The sequence below is a fragment of the Mercenaria mercenaria genome, unplaced genomic scaffold (assembly GCF_021730395.1).
Source record: "Mercenaria mercenaria strain notata unplaced genomic scaffold, MADL_Memer_1 contig_4419, whole genome shotgun sequence".
Lineage (NCBI taxonomy): Eukaryota > Metazoa > Mollusca > Bivalvia > Venerida > Veneridae > Mercenaria > Mercenaria mercenaria.
In genome coordinates, this window is record NW_026462646.1 from 1 (window position 1) to 18,178 (window position 18,178).

Here is an 18,178-nt window from a genome sequence, read left to right on the forward strand (position 1 = left end):
GATCTTGATCAGACTGTATGGATGTGCAGGCTGATCATCATCTACATTGGTCGAAAAGGCAGAATCAATTGCATCCAGTATGTTAAGGGTTAAATATATGTTATGGTAGTCATATTGACTGGAGTACAAACATTGAAATCAATAAAATAGGTATAGTTTTACGGTAGGATAAAATGTTTCAGTGGATATCTGAAATCATTGAAAACATAAAATTCATGAATGTATTAAACCAGTCATTTAAAATTTGTGTCTATAATGTATTTTTTACAGAAACTGCAGTACAAAAGGATGGGAAGCTGCGAAGAGGTCCGGTTTGCAGAAGTCTAAGAGTAAGAGATGAAAATTATATTATCTAATTTGATAACTGATGTTTTGTAAACATGATGGTGTGATGGCTGTTTTTAAGTACATGCATTTTAATAAGAAACAAATTTTACAGGATGATTAAACTAAATCAGTTAGTTTTTGAATGCATATGTTTTATAGATTTGATTAATCTTGAATAGTTATGTGTATGGTATTTTGCAGAAATACAAGCGCATTAAAAAGGGGCATGGTGATAAACTACAGAGTCCTGAAAAATTGTACAGCCAACCACGGCAAGAGGGATCAAGGTAATTATATCATTTATATTATTTTATTGGTTATTACTCCTAGTCTGACAAGGCTAATGACCAATCAGGGTCTCAGACAAGGAATTCACAGGTCAGATCAAGGCCCAAAAGTCTCCAAACAAAAACATGTCAGAAGATTTGTACTGTCTATGTACAGCATCTTATTTGAGTATTAACTATACATAGTTAAGTTTATTTTAAATAATGCTCCTAATTGCATGACCTGTATGGTAAATTTAGTCTATCATCTACCAACTTCAATTGTACTATGATGGAACTAAACACAAGTGGCTCTTTGAAATCAGTTCATTTTAAATTGAGACGGTATGCAATGTTGTTGTTTTTTTGCAGAAGCTGACCTGATCTTCCATTTGGGACATGGCAAACTGCGACAGAGCCCGAGGAAACCGCACAACAATTGTGTACAACACCAGGAAATAGCATTGTCTTCTCAAAGTAAGTTTATTTTGTACATTTCAATGATTTGGTGGTACCATTATCATCCCCTGCCGAAAGCAAAGGGATATAGCTCTGTCATCTGTTCTGCTGTTTGTTCATCTGTCCATCTGTTTGAAATTGAAAATGTTTATAAATCAACAAGTATTTTAGCTTGAATCTCCCAAATATAAGGTAATGCTGCATGCACAGCTTTTATCAGGATCTATTCAGTTACTGCAGTTATTACTGTTTAATTGTTTTTAGCTCGACTATTCGAAGAATAAGTAGAGCTATCCTACTCACCACGGCGTCGGCGTCGGTGTCGGCGTCGGCGTCACACCTTGGTTAAGTTTTTCGTACCAGTCCACATTTTGATAAAGTCTTTTGAGATAAAGCTTTGAAACTTTCAACACTTGTTTACCATCATTATGGCCAGTTATAGGCAAGAGCACATAACTCCATCAAGGATTTTGGCTGAATTATGGCCCCTTTTGACTTAGAAATCATGGTTAAATTTTTCGTACCAGTTCATATTTTGACAAAGTCTTTTAAGATAAAGCTTTGAAACTTTCAACACTTGTTTACCATCACCATGGCCAGTTATAGGCAAGAGTACATAACTCCATCAGGAACTTTGGCTGAATTATGGCCCCTTTCAACTTAGAAATCTTGGTTAAGTTTTTCGTACCAGTTCATATATAGACAAAGTCTTTTGAGATAAAGCTTTAAAACTTTCAACACTTGTTTACCATCACCATGGCCAGTTATAGGCAAGAGTACGTAAGTCCATCAGGGATTTTGGCTGAATTATGGCCCCTTTCGACTTAGAAATCTTGGTTAAGTTTTTCGTACCAGTTCATATTTAGACAAAGTCTTTTGAGATAAAGCTTTGAAACTTTCAACACTTGTTTACCATCACCATGTCCAGTTATACGCAAGAGCACATAACTCCATCAAGGATTTTGGCTGAATTATGGCTCTTTTTGACTTAGAAATCTGGGTTAATATTTCGTACCAATTCATATTTTGACAAAGTCTTTTGAGATAAAGCTTTGAAACTTTCAACACCTGTTTACCATCACCATTTTCAGTTATAGGCAAGAGTACATAACTCCATCAAAGATTTTGGCTGAATTATGGCCCCTTTTGACTTAGAAATCTTGGTTAAGTTTTTCGTACCAGTTCATATTTTTTGTAAAGTGTTTGACATATGGCTTTTAAACTTTTATCACTTGTTTAGTATAATAGTCTCTATCTGTAGGAAAGAGAACATAACTCTGTAATCTATTTTGGCTGAATTATGGCCCTTTTTGGACTTTGAAATTGGTTCTGTTTTCATACAAGTCCATGTTTTGTCAAAACTATTTGACATATGGCTTTTAAACTTTGAACACTTGTTTATCATTATGATTTCCATCTGTAGGCAAGAGTACATAACTATTTTGGCTGAATTATGGCCCTTTTTGGACTTTGAAATTGGCTCATATATTGCCATTTAGTGCAAGACTTATCGAAATCAAAGTAATACAGGAACATTGTTTGTCTAATCTATTTATTTCTTTTGTCTGAATATCCGTGGAAATATTTTGACCCCATTCTTCAATCAATTCTTCGAATAGTCGAGCACGCTGTCATCAGACAGCTCTTGTTAAATTAATAAATTCCCACAAAACAAAGTCACCCATTGACTGATCTTTAGGAAAGTTTATACAAAAATAGATCACAATAAGGCAAAGTTTTGCCCTTGATTAGGTAAAAAACAAACCATGGCACAGTACTATCATACTAGCCTGGGATGCCGTTGATAATATTTGTGCTTTGTCAGAAGAAATCATACCTAATATTTATGCATTAAAGATATCACTTAATTTGCGCTAATTAGTGTTAATTGGCATTCATCGAGTTTCTGATATTATCAACGCCTGGGGAAATCTGAAGGAGTTTCCATGTAACTACTGATTATCGATTTTCTATAATTAGCCTAATTAACATGTGATCATATTTGCGCTTGTTTGAATCGAAAACGAGGCAATGCTGCCGAAATTTCGACAATTTTCGTAGATCACTAGGTCTGCATTAAAATAACATCTTGATAGCTATGACGCAAATTTAAGTTTATACTGACATATTTAAAAGTTGTTACAGCTTGCTGAAAAAGCTATGGGAGGTACAAACTGGTATTTGTCTATGGCCCGGAAATGTTCGGACACCTTCGGAAGTACACGATTCCGATCTGTTTTTTCCGTGAGAATTCCGTTTCTATTTTTAGCCATGGATTATTGCTTTCAGAAGTTATCGTTCTTTATTAAACACCCGCATATTTCGGGTGTAATATATGTGGCGCTGTGGTCGGAAAACGGGCTTCCCCAGGCTGTCAATTTGCAGGTAGAAAAAAAAGTTAGAAATTGGCAGACTGGATTCCCAGGCTACTATCATACAGAACCTGTGTATATCTGGAAATTAAATATCTTTCAAAATACAGTTGTCTCCTTCTCAAAAACAACTTCTGGCACAGGATATAATTTTTGCTGAATTTGCTTTTTATGCAATGGAGGAACGTATTATTTACTTTTGTTTTGATGTCACTTTTATAAACCTAAAGCTTTTGTACCGAAATCAACACCGACTGAAATGATATCCTATAATTTACACTCACCTTCATGTAAAGTGTTGAGTCCTGCTTGTTCTGCAATTGCTTTTTAAGTTCAGGGCCTGCATAATTTGTACGAGTCTTTCTGACAATCTTCTGATATGATAGCACTGTGCTTGCTTTCTAGCTGGATCTTTACTACTTTCCGTGACAATAATTTGATATCAAACTGTCATTCAAATGGAGGTTGTTGAAATCACATTTTATAGAAACTGATTATTGTGGTGCTGTAGCTCATTTAGCATTTACTTTCAGATATGTCCCAAAGGAGGTCGAGGTCTCCTCATTGCCATTCGAGGGACTCTCGTGGGAGATCAAGATCCCAGTCAGAAGAGTCAGGTAGCAGATCCTGGTAGAGAGAGTCCCACAGTCTGTCAGATTACCAGTTAGAGGAACAGCATGTCAGATCTGCTTGTAACTCCCAGTCTTGGAATTCCTACACCAGATCTAGATCTAGGTCAATGTCACTGTCAGATTCCCAATCTAGGTAATCGGAGCAGACACACACCAAAGGGTGAAAAATTATGTATACAACATCTTGATTTCAATACCGCTTTATTGATATTTTTAGTGTTGACTATTCAGTAGTCTCAACATACTTAAGTCGAGTAATAGTTTTCAAACTTTTCATTACAAACTGTATTTTGAATAAAAAACTCTTAAGATATCTTTGAATCATAATTTAAAGTATGATTTCTAACAGGTTGTGAAAATTCTTAGCCATAGCATGGCATATGGTCAGCTTTATTGTATTTTGCTGTGTGGTATAGAGGATATTACATGAGTGTCTTTTCATACTGAATTTATAAAATTAGTTGGATAAAATGAGAGGCTCTGCTGAGTAACTTATCAATTTTATTCAACAAGTTTAATAAATTCAGTGTGGAAGGTCACAAAAGTAAATTTTTTTATCACAAGTTATCTATTCCTGCAGATACCTAAAATATTTTACTTTAAATAACTATTGTAAACAAGTCAATTTGACCAACGTCGCCTATACTATAAATGACGCAGACATCAGAGGTTTATTACACTTTCTTATTATTAATTTTATGTAATGGATTTAATTCACTATCATATTATCAAATGTGATCAGTATTGATTTTAATAAACTTGACAAAAGATCTTGTCACATCATATAGTTTATTTATTAAAGGCTTGCTATGTATATTTTGCAGACAAGCCAAGGAGAGATCGGGTGAGACATGCACAGGATGAAGATAGGCAAGAGACAGAGTCAAGCCAGACACATTCAAATTTTCCAATGTCAGAAGCCAGTTAGTCTATAAGGTTTCATTCATGTCAGTTGAAACTGCCAAGTTTTATTTGAAAAATTATGTTCTTGATATTCTGAAATTTATCTCGGTATTTGTAGTGCAGTACCCCTTTTTATGATGAAATGAATTTCTACCCGTAAAAGGTGTGAATTTTATGCACATACCGGTGTACCAGCTTTCTGTATGTAATATTAACATTATAACACAATGATGCTGATGAAAAGTAATGAATCTATAGTGCAGAATTTCATTGATGTTTGTAGAGCAGATTTATGTTTGACATTTATTGTTTCTATTTGTAATTTACTGTTAAAAAAATCAGTGGCTTTGAAATATTTGTTACAAATCCATGAAAAGTTATCTCAATGATAAGTTACATGTAGGTAACAAGTTTTGCTATCTTAGGATTTCAGATAAGAATCCTTTCAATGTTAGCAGAGGTCTGCAGCATGCTGCAGGACCAAGGCACTGTAGCAGTTTGAGATGGAGGGCAGAAAGATGCTACAAACAGTGAACAGCTGTGGACAGCCTAGAGGTGTTTGCAGAACTAGACAATGAGCTGAAGTCAATAGAGACCAGGTAGAGGATGGTATGCCCTATTCCTATGAATTAGTGGCTCTTAACTGTTAAATTTGCGCATACGTGTTGCACATATCGTCATTCAAAATTATTTTTTTTGTAATAGTGAAGCAAAACATTTAACTCAGAATGTTGAACATCGAAAACAAATAAAAACATCATTTTTATCAAGGTTACTGACCTTTTACAGCATGATCTCCAAAATCAGAATCACTCAGATGCTTTCCTATCGATTTCGTGGCTACGATTGGCTCATCTATAAATAGCATCACGGATTTCTCCATCCAAAAATATACTGCACAATAAAAAGTTTGTGGTGCCTACTTTTAATGGTGCAAGTTTGGTAAATTCCAGGTTTGTTTCTTTCAGATAAATGATTAATTCAAATAGGTACTGTTATTTTCTTAAGCAGAAGGAAAACGATTTTTAAAGTTGCTTTAAATAATTATAAATTCTAAACAAGCTTTAACAGTTTCAAATATTACATGAAACCAACATATTTACAATGTAGTACTCTGTTGTATATCTTGGCATTTATTCTACACAGTAAAGGCACTGAAAAATGCTGTGTCTCCTCACAACATGCACATCAGTGCATAGAGTCAGATGCACCCAATGACCACATTTGAGCTAATTGAGTTTTAAATGGTTTCCATATTATATGTGTCGCTCAACTTTTTTCGTGAATTATAGATGATGGCGGGCAAAATTTAGTATCCGACTACCTTTTGTGATGTTATAGCATGGATGCTGTGTAGGATTTCTGTCAACAAATCGCAAATATTGAAGATATTACTTATTATTGGGCGTATTTTTCACTGTATTTTAATGAAAATGGAAATTTATCAGCAACTTTACGTGGATTGAATAATAAAAACGTTAAATTACCTGTTTTTCTCGCATATTATGCACTCGTAGGTACTGTATGCGCGTTTCGGAAAATTTGCATGGACTTCGGAGACGCGGATTGCTCGCATGAGCGATGTTTCTATAACCACGAAATCGATAGGAATAAGGCATATTTACTTTAATATTACATTTGTGGTAAGATCTAATTTATACCTTTAATGTTAATTTATTGCGGAATTAAGAAATTTTTTTTAAAGAGGTCTTATTGACATTGATTTAGTTGTGTAAATTATGATAGATACATTGTCATTTTTATCTATACATCTGTCAGAGTGAAAATGTTATCTTTGAGAGATTGTATTACCAATTTTTGTAAGGATTACTGAGTTAATTGAGACAAGGATTTTAAACTGAAAATTTGTTAAACTTCTATCAAATTTTGTCTGGAATTATCATTTCTAGATATGCTACTTGTCATCAGTTGGTGGGTCATCTCTGAGGGACAATGTGAAGAGAATGCTTCTGAAGTAAGTAAAAAGTCTGGCGGATGGGCGGGTGGCGTCAAACTGGTGTTTCCGGTCAATAACTTTTGTTTCAGTAAAGATATTTGAATAAAACTTGGTATGTATGTAGCTTATATCAAGACAAAGGCTGGGATTGATTTTTGGGTTTCTGGGGTCAAGGTCAAGGTCACTGTTACTTAAAATAGGAAAACGGTTTCTGGTCAATAACTTAACTTAGGAATGAGCTATCATGATGAAACTTGGTGTATAGAAAACTTATATAAAGTTGTAGCTTGGGATTGATTTTGGGGTTTCTGGGATCAAGGTCAAGGTCATTGTTACTAAAAATAGGGTTAGGGTTAGGTTAGGGTTAGGGTTAGGGTTAGGGTTGTGCTTTAAAGTGGTGCACTGTGATTCAGTATACTTTTTTATTCTTATGAAAAGTGTTGAAAACCTGGTTTCGTGGCATTGCCGCGTTTCTTGTTATGAAAGTTGGTCTGAATGTTCATCCTGATGATATCTAGGTCAAGTTTGAAATTGGGTCACGTGAGGTCCAAAACGAGGTCAGTAGGTCTAAAAATAGAAAAACCTTGTGACCTGTCTAGAGGCCATACTTTTTAAGGATCTTCATGAAATTCAATCAGAATGTTCACCTTGATGATATCTAGGTCAAGTTTGAAACTGGGTTACGTGCGGTCAAAAACTAGGTCAGTAGGTCAAATAATAAAAAAACCTTATGACCTCTCTAGAGGCCATATTTTTCATGGGATCTGTATGAAAGTTGGTCTGAATGTTCATCTTGATGATATCTAGGTCAAGTTTGGAAACTGGGTCATGTGCGGTCCAAAACTAGGCCAGTAGATCTAAAATTAGAAAAACCTTGTGACCTCTCTAGAGGCCATCCTTTTCAATGGATCTTCATGAAAGTTAGAATGTTTACCTTGATGATATCTAGGTCAATTTTGAAACTGGGTTACGTGCGGTCAAAAACTAGGTCAGTAGGTCAAATAATAAAAAAAACGTGACCTCTCTAGAGGCCATATTTTTCATGGGATCTGTATGAAAATTGGTCTGAATGTTCATCTTGATGGTATCTAGGTCAGATTTGAAACTGGGTCAACTGCGGTCAAAAACTAGGTCAGTAGGTCCAGAAATAGAAAAACCTTGTGACCTCTCTAGAGGCCATACCTGTAAATGGATCTTCATGAAAATTGGTCAGAATGTTCATCTTGATGATATCTAGGTCAAGTTTGAAACTGGGTCATGTGCCATTAATATCTAGGTCAGTAGGTCAAATAATAGAAAAAAACCTTGTGACCTCTCTAGAGGCCATATATTTCATGGGATCTGTATGAAAGTTGGTCAGAATGTTTACCTTGATGATATCTAGGTCAAATTTGAAACTGGGTTATGTGTGGTCAAAAACTAGGTCAGTAGGTCAAATAATAAAAAAAAACTTGTGACCTCTCTAGAGGCCATATTTTTCATGGGATCTGTATAAAAGTTGGTCTGAATGTTCATCTTGATGGTATCTAGGTGAAGTTTGAAACTGGGTCAACTGCGATCTGAAACTAGCTCAGTAGTTCTAAAAATAGAAAAACCTTGTGACCTCTCTAGAGGCCATACTTGTGAATGGATCTTCATGAAAATTAGTCAGAATGTTCACCTTGATGATATCTAGGTCAGTTTCGAAACTGGGTCATGTGCCCTGAATATCTAGGTCAGTAGGTCAAATAATAAAAAAACATTGTGACCTCTCTATAGGCCATATATTTCATGGGATCTGTATGGAAGTTGGTCTGAATGTTCATCTTGATGATATCTAGGTCAAGTTTTAAACTGGGTCATGTGCCGTCAAAAACTAGGTCAGTAAGTCAAACAAAAAAAAACGTTGTGACCTCTCTAGAGGCCATATTTTTCAATGGATCTTCATGAAAATTGGTCAGAATTTTTATCTTGATGATATCTAGGTCAAGTTCAAAACTGGGTCACATGAGCTCGAAAACTAGGTCACTATGTCAAATAATAGAAAAAAATGATGTCATACTCAGTTCAGTTTCAAAACTGGGTCATGTTGGGACTGGTGAGCGATTCAGGACCATCATGGTTCTCTTGTTCTATTTGGAGTCTAGTTCCTCCTTTTGAATATACACAGCTTAAAATTTAGTAATTGAAGGATATAGCCAACAACAAAAAATACAATGCAATTGACTGTAAATATTTCTTGTGAAAGAAAGTTACTTATTTTTAGGGTTAATTAATATCTTGAATATCCTTTTAAAATTAGTTTTAATCTTTTTGTCAGGGTTATGACCATTTCCCTGATGGGAAATTTTTAACATGAGTGGGCAAACCCGTCATAATGCGGAGAAGAAACATGGTTTCAAGCAGACAGCCATGTATTCAGTGATTAAAGGTAATTAGACTTGAAAGTCAATACACAGTACATTGTGTTTGCACTGACAGCTTTTTATTCATTATATCAAATACTACATGATGCATCATTGTGAATGTGTACTTATTGTACATTGCAATGTTTTTTGAGTCGGCTAAAGGCTGAAAGCCTTTTGACGAGCCCTTGCTGTTCAGCGATTCTCTAAATGGACCGAATAACACGTGAAGGGATGTAGTTCCATTAGATTTCTCAAACGTCAAACAGTTCACTGCATGAATGAAGTTAAGTTGTGTCAATTCCCTTTGCTATGACCAATATACGATGTAATCTGTCATATTTATGACTTGTAATTGTGCAATACTCGAATGTAACTCATTAAGCATAAATGTGCATTTTAAGAATTGCGCAGGCTTACAAAGCTTGGGTAACATCCAGCGAAAGACAAAAAAATAGTTCCACAGGGCTCCAGATAAGATGCGTATTAGCGTAAATTACGTATAGAAATAATGCAAATACGCATGTCTAATAATTTCTAAGCGTAAAAAAAAGGTATATAAAATTACAGAAACGCACACAATGCTTTTTTAAAAACAAAATCTGAATCGTCTGGATGCGTTAGGTAACATAGCCGATCAGCCTTAATTTTCCCACATTGAACGTAAACACGCATCGTATGATTTCTATAAACTTTGCGTGGGTTGAATTTTGCAGTCAGTAAACGGATAAATTATCGGAAGAAGAAGCTCTTACTGGTTTGTTTAGTTACTACTGATATTAAAAATGATTTTAATTCTTATTTTTCGAGAAATAAACAAATCGGCGAAACATTAAATTGTATTTTCTTGTAGTTTTTGAAATCGAAAGTAGATCGTCTATGTTTGGCTGCTTTCACGAAACGAAACAATTTTTTTATGAAAAGATTTAAATAAGAGGTAATTTAACCGTAAACTTCAATGTCAGATACTGCCAATTGCTGCTAAATGTCTTCGTATCATCACAATTTGTAAAATATATTGTTGAAACTGGAGAAAAGTGTAATCGTATCCGGATATAATATTTTGGGTAAATATCGAGCTGTGTTATGAAATTTTAAGAAAAAAACTAAAAACAAACTGAAACTGGTAGACTATACTGTCAGTACATCAATCATTAGCCGACTCGGGCCCTTCAGGCCTTTGATTTATTTTGTTTTTGTTTTTTTTGGTTGGATTTAATGTCGCACCGACACATGATAGGTCATATGGCGACTTTCCAGCTTCAATGGTGGAGGAAGACCCCAGGTGCCCCTCCGTGCTTTTGCTTTTATCACGAGCGGGCACCTGAACCACCGACCTTCCGTAAGCCAGCTGGATGGCTTCCTCACATGAAGAATTCAACGCCCCGAGTGGGGCTCAAACACACATCGATGTGGAGCAAGTGATTTGAAGTCAACGACCGTAACCACTTGGCCACGGAGGCCCCCCACATTGCAATGTTGCAATGTATTCCGTGATTACAGAGGTTCCTGATTTAATTTGAAATGATACTATTTTTGTCTCAGAATTTCTGTTAACATTTTAACCCTTATCCTACCGAGTTTCTAAAATGAACTTGGCCATCTTACAATTTAGACAGAAACCATAAACTGACAAACGGGGTGCTTACTAAAAAGATACATGGATATGCAGGCTGAACATGATCTACACTGGTCATGGTCGCAATAGTAGAATCAGTCATGTCCAGCATGATTAGGGTTGATGACTTGGGAATTTAAAAAAAAAAGGAGTTTAACTGTATTTATGGATGGATGTATTACAATAGAATTAAGTGATGACAGAGGGCCTGTAGTCTTAAAGATTTAATTATAACACCAAGCAAATATATAAAATAGCTTTTTTAATGCCAGTTATTTAAATTCTAACAGCCATTGTGAGCAAGAGTTGACAAACTACAGAGAAAGAGTTTGATGATGTTCTGTCAAGACTTCTCAAATACTCTCCAGACAGGAAAGGCGGTGCTGGAAGACGTTGACAGAATGAAACGGAATAAAACTGTGACATTCAACTGTTGTGGATTTTAAGTGTTGTCCTTTATCTGGGACTGTTCAAATCAGATACCGAGTTTTAGTGATGTCTGTTAACTGGCTTTTCTGGGACCATGGTCAATTTTGATACATTTGTGGATTGGTACTTGTGTACGTCCAAGACTGTTTGATTTAGATACATTTAGATTTTAGTGATATTTACTCATTTTATTTATGCTGTCAAACTAAAATCCTCGTTTTTCTGTTTGAATCAAAATTAATATTTGTGTGTTTTTTTTTGTGTTTGTTTTTGTTTTTGCTAAGTAATTTCTTATGAACATTGTGTCTAATGCAATTTCAAGTTTACTTCACACATTTTAGCATGAAAAACTGTTTTTGTTATTTTAGAAGGTGTTTTAACAGGAGTGTAAACGTGTTTTAACAGAGTTTTTAACGTCCGCAAGCTTTTAAAATTTCTTTTTAGATACATGTATGCACGTTCCAAGCTAGGCATTAACATATTATGGCCCATAATATATAATTCGAAAGGAAATGACATCCGCCTGATGTAGCAACCCAAACATACCCATGCATTTCATGGACATTTAATGATGATTTCTTCGCTTTTTTACCATATGCTAGAATAGTGTTAGAGCATGTTCATAATTCATGTTATAGCATCTACAGAATCCCTCTCGTTACATTAGTACCTTTGTTCTACTGGCTCAAGCTCCAACCGATCCCTTGGAATTCGCTGCGATGATTTGAAATGCAATGCACAGGTTTTGCTTTTGATATGCTTAAGTATGAGATCACCTGCGGCAGTCTTTTCTTTCCACCATAGAGTTGTCTGCTGTATAACTTGAGCAGTGCTTATAAAATATCACAAATGTTTAAGGGCAGAATATCTGTGTAAAATTTCATAACCAGCTAAATTTGGAGTTATGGCCCTTTAAATTTACTGAAAATTTTGAAAAAAGTTTTGGCTCTCTTTGTTGGGCAGTTGTTATCCAGTTTTCATCAAACTTGGATACAGTGTTAATAAGCATATTATATCGACCATGCTTGATAACAATGCGGGTTTATTTTTAGCTCGACTATATGAAGTATGGAGAGCTGTCCTACTCGACCCAGCGTTGGCATCTTTCCACATCCACACCTTGGTTAAAGTTTTGGTGCATTTTGTCTTTATCTTTGTAATTACATGATAGATTTGTTTCAAACTTGAACTAGTTATTTCTTATCATCACCCACATCATATGGCACAAGGCCGTAACTCTTGCACCAATATTTCATGAATTATCCCCCCCCTTTTTACTTAAAATATTAGGTTAAAGTTTTGATGCACTCACTCAATCATGGATTTGAATCAAACTTTAATTGTTTGTTCCACATCATCACCCACATCATATGACCATGGTACTAGATTTATAACTTTGGCACCAATTTATCATGAATTATGCCCCCTTTTACTTAGAATTTTATATTAATTTTGACGCATTTTCACGATATCTCTGTTATAACAGACAGGACTTGATTCAAACTTAAAATAGTTGTAGCACGTCATCACTCGCATCAAATGACAGAAAGGCCATTACTTTTACACCAATATTTCATGAATTATTCCCCCTTTTTACTTAGAATTTCAGGTAAAAGTTTTACTCTATCTCAATTATTACTAAATGGATTTGATTCAAACTTTATAGTTGTTCCTTTTCCATGTTATCACCCACATCATATGATACAAGGTGTATAACTCTTACACCAATTTTTCATGAATAATGTACCCTTAGAATTTTACTTTTAATTTGATGCATTTTCACTATATCTCTATTTCTGAATTGATTTGAATTAAACTTAAAGTAGTTGTTTCACATCATCACCCACATCTGTTGACACATGGGCCATCACATTTGCATCAAAAATTTATGAATTATGTCCCCATTTTTGCTTAGAATTTTAGTTTACTTTTGATGCTTTTTCACCATGTGCCTTGTACACTTTATCTTTATCTCTCTTATTACTTAATATTTTTAACACAGACTCGAGCGCTATTGTCCAATATCTTTATCCACATTGGATGTGAGGAAGCCATCCAGCTGGCTTACAGAAGGTCGATGGTTCTACCCAGTTGCCCACTGGTGATGGAATAGTGCATATAGGGGCACTTCAGTGACAACTCCGGCTTCCTTAGATTTGTCAGGTTTAACTATCCAGCATTGAAATAGATAAGCACACTGTCTCCTGTGACAGCTCTTGTTTAGAGTAAAATATGTCCCTTCTTTGAACTAAATTGTGAAAATTGAATGTCCGCTCTAACTTGAGCAGTTCTTATCCAGTGTTCTCCAAACTAGCTTGGTCACAATGTTTATTGGCATAATATGTTGACAAAATTTAATAACCTAAATTTTCCGGGTGGATCTTGAGTTGTGGCCCTTGAATTAGTAATACAAATGTCTGCATCTCTCATACATGCTTTTTGCTCTGAAGTTATGGCTGTTGAATTAGCCAGAATTGAGAAAAATATGACAGCTAATCTACTCCAGTATGTAGGAAATCTGCTTGTGCCAAAATATCTTATATTCTACTGCACAAATGGTATAATGCACAAGCTTATGATGTGGTGATCTAGGTGTACCAATTATTTTTTTATTATTTCTTTTGTGCAATGCAGCTTCTATATGGGTGTTTACGTTATGTGATGTAATAATGTAAATAGCAATAGTTACTTCTTGGATTTAATGCTTCAAAGTTTCAGTTGTTTTAGGAAATATAGCAGAGGTGTGTTTTTTACAGTATAAACATGAGTGGGTATATCTATCATGTGGAATCAACAGTTGTTAAGTATATGTATCATAACATCATGTTTCTTGGCTAACACTGGTTTGATTTTGAAAATGTAAATATTAAATGTTTAAAGTGAACATGTGTTTTATCTTTCTGTTGTGCTAGTTTTAATTTTTAAATGTTTTATGGGGAGTTTCTGAAGTCATCACTAAAAGATGTGAAAAAGACGTCCCTAAAAGATGTGAATGCACCTTTCAAAAACAACCAGAAAAGAACGTCACCTAAAGACGTGAAGTCTCTAAAAGACGTTAAAGCACCTTTCAAAAACAACCAAAAAAAGACGTCATAACAACCAAAAAAAGACGTCTTTTGTTTGCTGGGTTTGTTTTTCAGGAATATGAGCATTCATTAGATCAAGTAGTATTGTGACTGAGAAAGAAATCCAAGGCATCATCAGGATCATCATACATGTCTATTACAGACCATGACTGATTTTCTAGTTCAAAAAGGAATTGTACTTCACTAAAGTTTTTGCAAGACCGATATCTAATTGTAGAATGCAGAGGGCCATTTTCATTGTTAGGAGAACCTTTTCGGGTGAAGCAGATAGGAAAATGGTCACTAAATGTTAGACATGGTACTTGAATATTGATGATATGGTCTGGCCTGTTTGTGTAAATATGGTCTATGATTGTGGATGTTGTAAAATAGAATGGTGAACTGGTATGCAATTTACATGTACAAACATTTCACAAAGACATCTTGTTCTCTTTTTGAAGAATTGCATAATTAATTGTGAAAACATATAATATGACATATTCAAAAGACACACATATACAGTGATGATAAGTTGGGAAGGAGAAATGCCACTAAAGTGTGTGTTTTAGCCCACCAGAGCACAAAGTGCTCAAGGTGAGCTATTGTGACCACTCATTGCCCGGCATCCGGGGTTGTGCATTGTTGCCTTAACACTCTAGAGACTACAGTTATAATCCAGTCTTTATGAAGCTTGGTCAAAATGTTTGTCTTGATGATATCTAGGTCAAGTTCGAAGCTGGGTCATGTGGGATCAAAAACTAGGTTAGTAAGCCAGATCAAAGAAAAATCTTGTTAACACTCTAGAGGCCCTGATTTATGGCCCTATCTTCATGAAACTTGGCCAGAATGTATATCTTGTTGATCTTAAGGCCAAGTTTGAATCTGGGTCATGTAGGGTCAAAAACTAAGTCACCAGGTCAAATCAAAGGAAAAGCTTGTAAACATTCTAGAAGCCTCATTTATGATCCAATCTACATGAAACTTGGTCATAATGTTTATCTTTATGAGCTCTATGATAAATTTTAATTTGGGGCATGTGGGGTAAAAAATTAGGTCACTAGGCCAGACCAAAGGAAAACCTTGTTGACACTTAAGTTTGAATCTGGGTTATGTGGGGTCAAAATCAAGGTCGCTCGGTCAAATTAAAGGAAAATCTTGTTAACACTCTGGAGGCCAAATTTATGACCTATCAACATGAAACTCGGTCATAATGTTTATTTTGATGACCACAGGGGTCAAAAACTAGGTCACTAGGCCAGACCTATGTATGGAAAATCTTATTAACACTCGAGACAACATTTTAAGTTTGAAACTTACGAGAATTGGTTAGAATGTTTGTCTTGATGACTTCTAGGTGAAATGTTCGAATATGGGTCATGTGGGGTCAAAAACAAGGTCACCTGGTCAAATTAAAGCAAAACCTTGTGTATGCAATAGGGACTGCATTTTTCATCTGATTTGCATGAAATCTCGCATGAGTTTTTATCAGGGACACCTGGGGTCAAAAACTAGGTCACCAGGTCAAATCAAAGAAAAAGCTTGTTTACTCTCTAGGGACCTTATTTTTTATTTAATCTTCATAAGACATTGTCAGAATGTTTTGTATCCTGAAGTCTTGTATGGTTTTGAATCTGGGTCATGTAGGGTAAAAAACTAGATCATCTGGTAAAATCCAAGGATAGGCTTGTTTACATTCTAGAGGCCACTTTTTTGCACCAATCTTCACAGAACTTTGTCAGAATGTTTGTTTTCATGAAATCATGGACGGGTTTTTAGCTCACCTGTCACGAAGTGACAAGGTGAGCTTTTGTGATCGCGCAGCGTCCGTCATCTGTGCGTCGGTCTGTCCGTCCGTGCGTAAACTTTTCCTTGTGACATCTCTAGAGGTCACAGTTTTCATGGGATCTTCATGAAAATGGGTCAGAATGTTCATCTTGGTAAATTCTAGGTCAAGTTCGAAACTGGGTCACGTGCGGCCAAAAAGTAGGTCAGTAGGTCTAAAAATAGAAAAACCTTGTGACCACTCTAGAGGCCATAATTTTCAATGGATCTTCATAAAAATTGGTCAGAATGTTTATCTTGATGATTTCTAGGTCAAATTCGAAACTGGGTCATGTGCGGCCAATAACTAGGTCAGTAGGTCTAAAAATAGAAAGAACTTGTGACCGCTCTAGAGGCCATAATTTTCAATGGATCTTCATGAAAATTGGTGAGAATGTTCACCTTGATGATATCTAGGTTAAGTTCGAATCTGGGTCATGTGTGGCCAATAACTAGGTCATTAGGTCTAAAAATAGAAAAACCTTGTGACCACTCTAGAGGCCATAATTTTCAATGGATCTTCATGAAATTTGGTCAGAATGTTCACCTTGAAGATATCTAGGTTAATTTCGAAACTGGGTCACGTTCGGCTAAAAACTAGGTCAGTAGGTCAAATAATAGAAAAACCTTGTGACCTCTCTAGAGGCCACATTTTTCACGAGATCTTCATGAAAATTGGTGAGAATGTTCACCTTGATGATATCTAGGTCAAGTTCGAAACTGGGTCACGTGGGGTCAAAAACTAGGTCAGTAGGACTAAAAATAGAAAAACCTTGTGACCTCTCGAGGCCATATTTCTCAATGGATCTTCATGAAAATTGGTCAGAATGTTCACCTTGATGATATCTAGGTCAAGTTCGAAACTGGGTCATGTGCGATCAAAAACTAGGTCAGTAGGTCAAATAATTAAGAAACCTTGTGACCTCTCTAGAGGCCATATTTCTCAACGGATCTTCATGAAAATTGGTAAGAATGTTCACCTTGATGATATCTAGGTCAAGTTCGAAACTGGGTCACGTGCGGTCAAAAACTAGGTCAGTAGGTCTGAAAATAGAAAAACTTTGTGACCTCTCTAGGGGCCATATTTTTCATGGGATCTTTATGAAAATTAGTCAGAATGTTCACCTTGATGATATCTAGGTCAAGATCGAAACTGGATCACGTGCGGTCAATAACTAGGTCAGTTGATCTAAAAATAGAAACAACTTGTGACCTCTCTAGAGGCCATATTTTTCAAGAGATCTTCAGAAAATCGATCAGAATGTTCATCTTGATGATATCTAGATCAAGTTCGAAACTGGGTCACGTGCGATCAAAAACTAGGTCAGTAGGTCTAAAAATAGAAAAACCTTGTGACGTCTCTAGAGGCCATATTTCTCAATGGATCTTCATGAAAATTGGTGAGAGTGTTCAGCTTGATGATATCTAAGTCAAGTTCATAACTGGGTCACATGCGGTCAAAAACTAGGTCAGTAGGTTGTAAAATAGAAAAACCTTGTGACCTCTTTAGAGGTCATATTTTTCATGAGATCTTCATGAAAATTGGTGAGAATGTTCACCTTGATGATATCTAGGTCAAGTTCAAAAGTGGGTCACGTGCCTTCATAAACTAGGTCAGTAGGTCTAAAAATAGAAAAACCTTGTGACCTCTCTAGAGGCCATATTTCTCAATGGATCTTCATGAAAATTGGTGAGAGTGTTCAGCTTGATGATGTCTAGGTCAAGTTAAAAAGTGGGTCACATGCCTTCAAAAACTAGGTCATTAGATCAAATAATAGAAAAACTACTTTTCAATGGATCTTCATGAAAATTGGTCAGAATTTTTTATTTTGATGATATCTAGGTCACATGTGCTCAAAAACTAGGTCACTATGTCAAATAATAGAAATAACGACGTCATTCTCAGTTCAACACTGGGTCTTGTGGGGATAGGTGAGCGATTCAG

The 18,178-nt window shown here is 35.6% G+C and overlaps 1 protein-coding gene and 1 long non-coding RNA gene across 2 annotated transcripts; both read left to right on the forward strand.

Annotated features, from left to right (window-relative positions):
- The first annotated feature begins 496 nt into the window (after positions 1–496).
- Positions 497–4,208, forward strand: LOC123558791 (uncharacterized). The gene is made up of 3 exons (XM_045350652.2): positions 497–614; positions 966–1,070; positions 3,958–4,208. The coding sequence occupies exons 1-3, from the start codon at positions 509–511 to the stop codon at positions 4,056–4,058; spliced, it is 312 nt and encodes a 103-aa protein (XP_045206587.1). The 5' UTR covers positions 497–508; the 3' UTR covers positions 4,059–4,208.
- A 1,180-nt stretch (positions 4,209–5,388) lies between these two features.
- Positions 5,389–9,326, forward strand: LOC128553873 (uncharacterized). The gene is made up of 3 exons (XR_008369453.1): positions 5,389–5,568; positions 6,870–6,934; positions 9,216–9,326. It is a non-coding gene; the product is annotated as an uncharacterized LOC128553873 (long non-coding RNA).
- Positions 9,327–18,178: the final 8,852 nt, after the last annotated feature.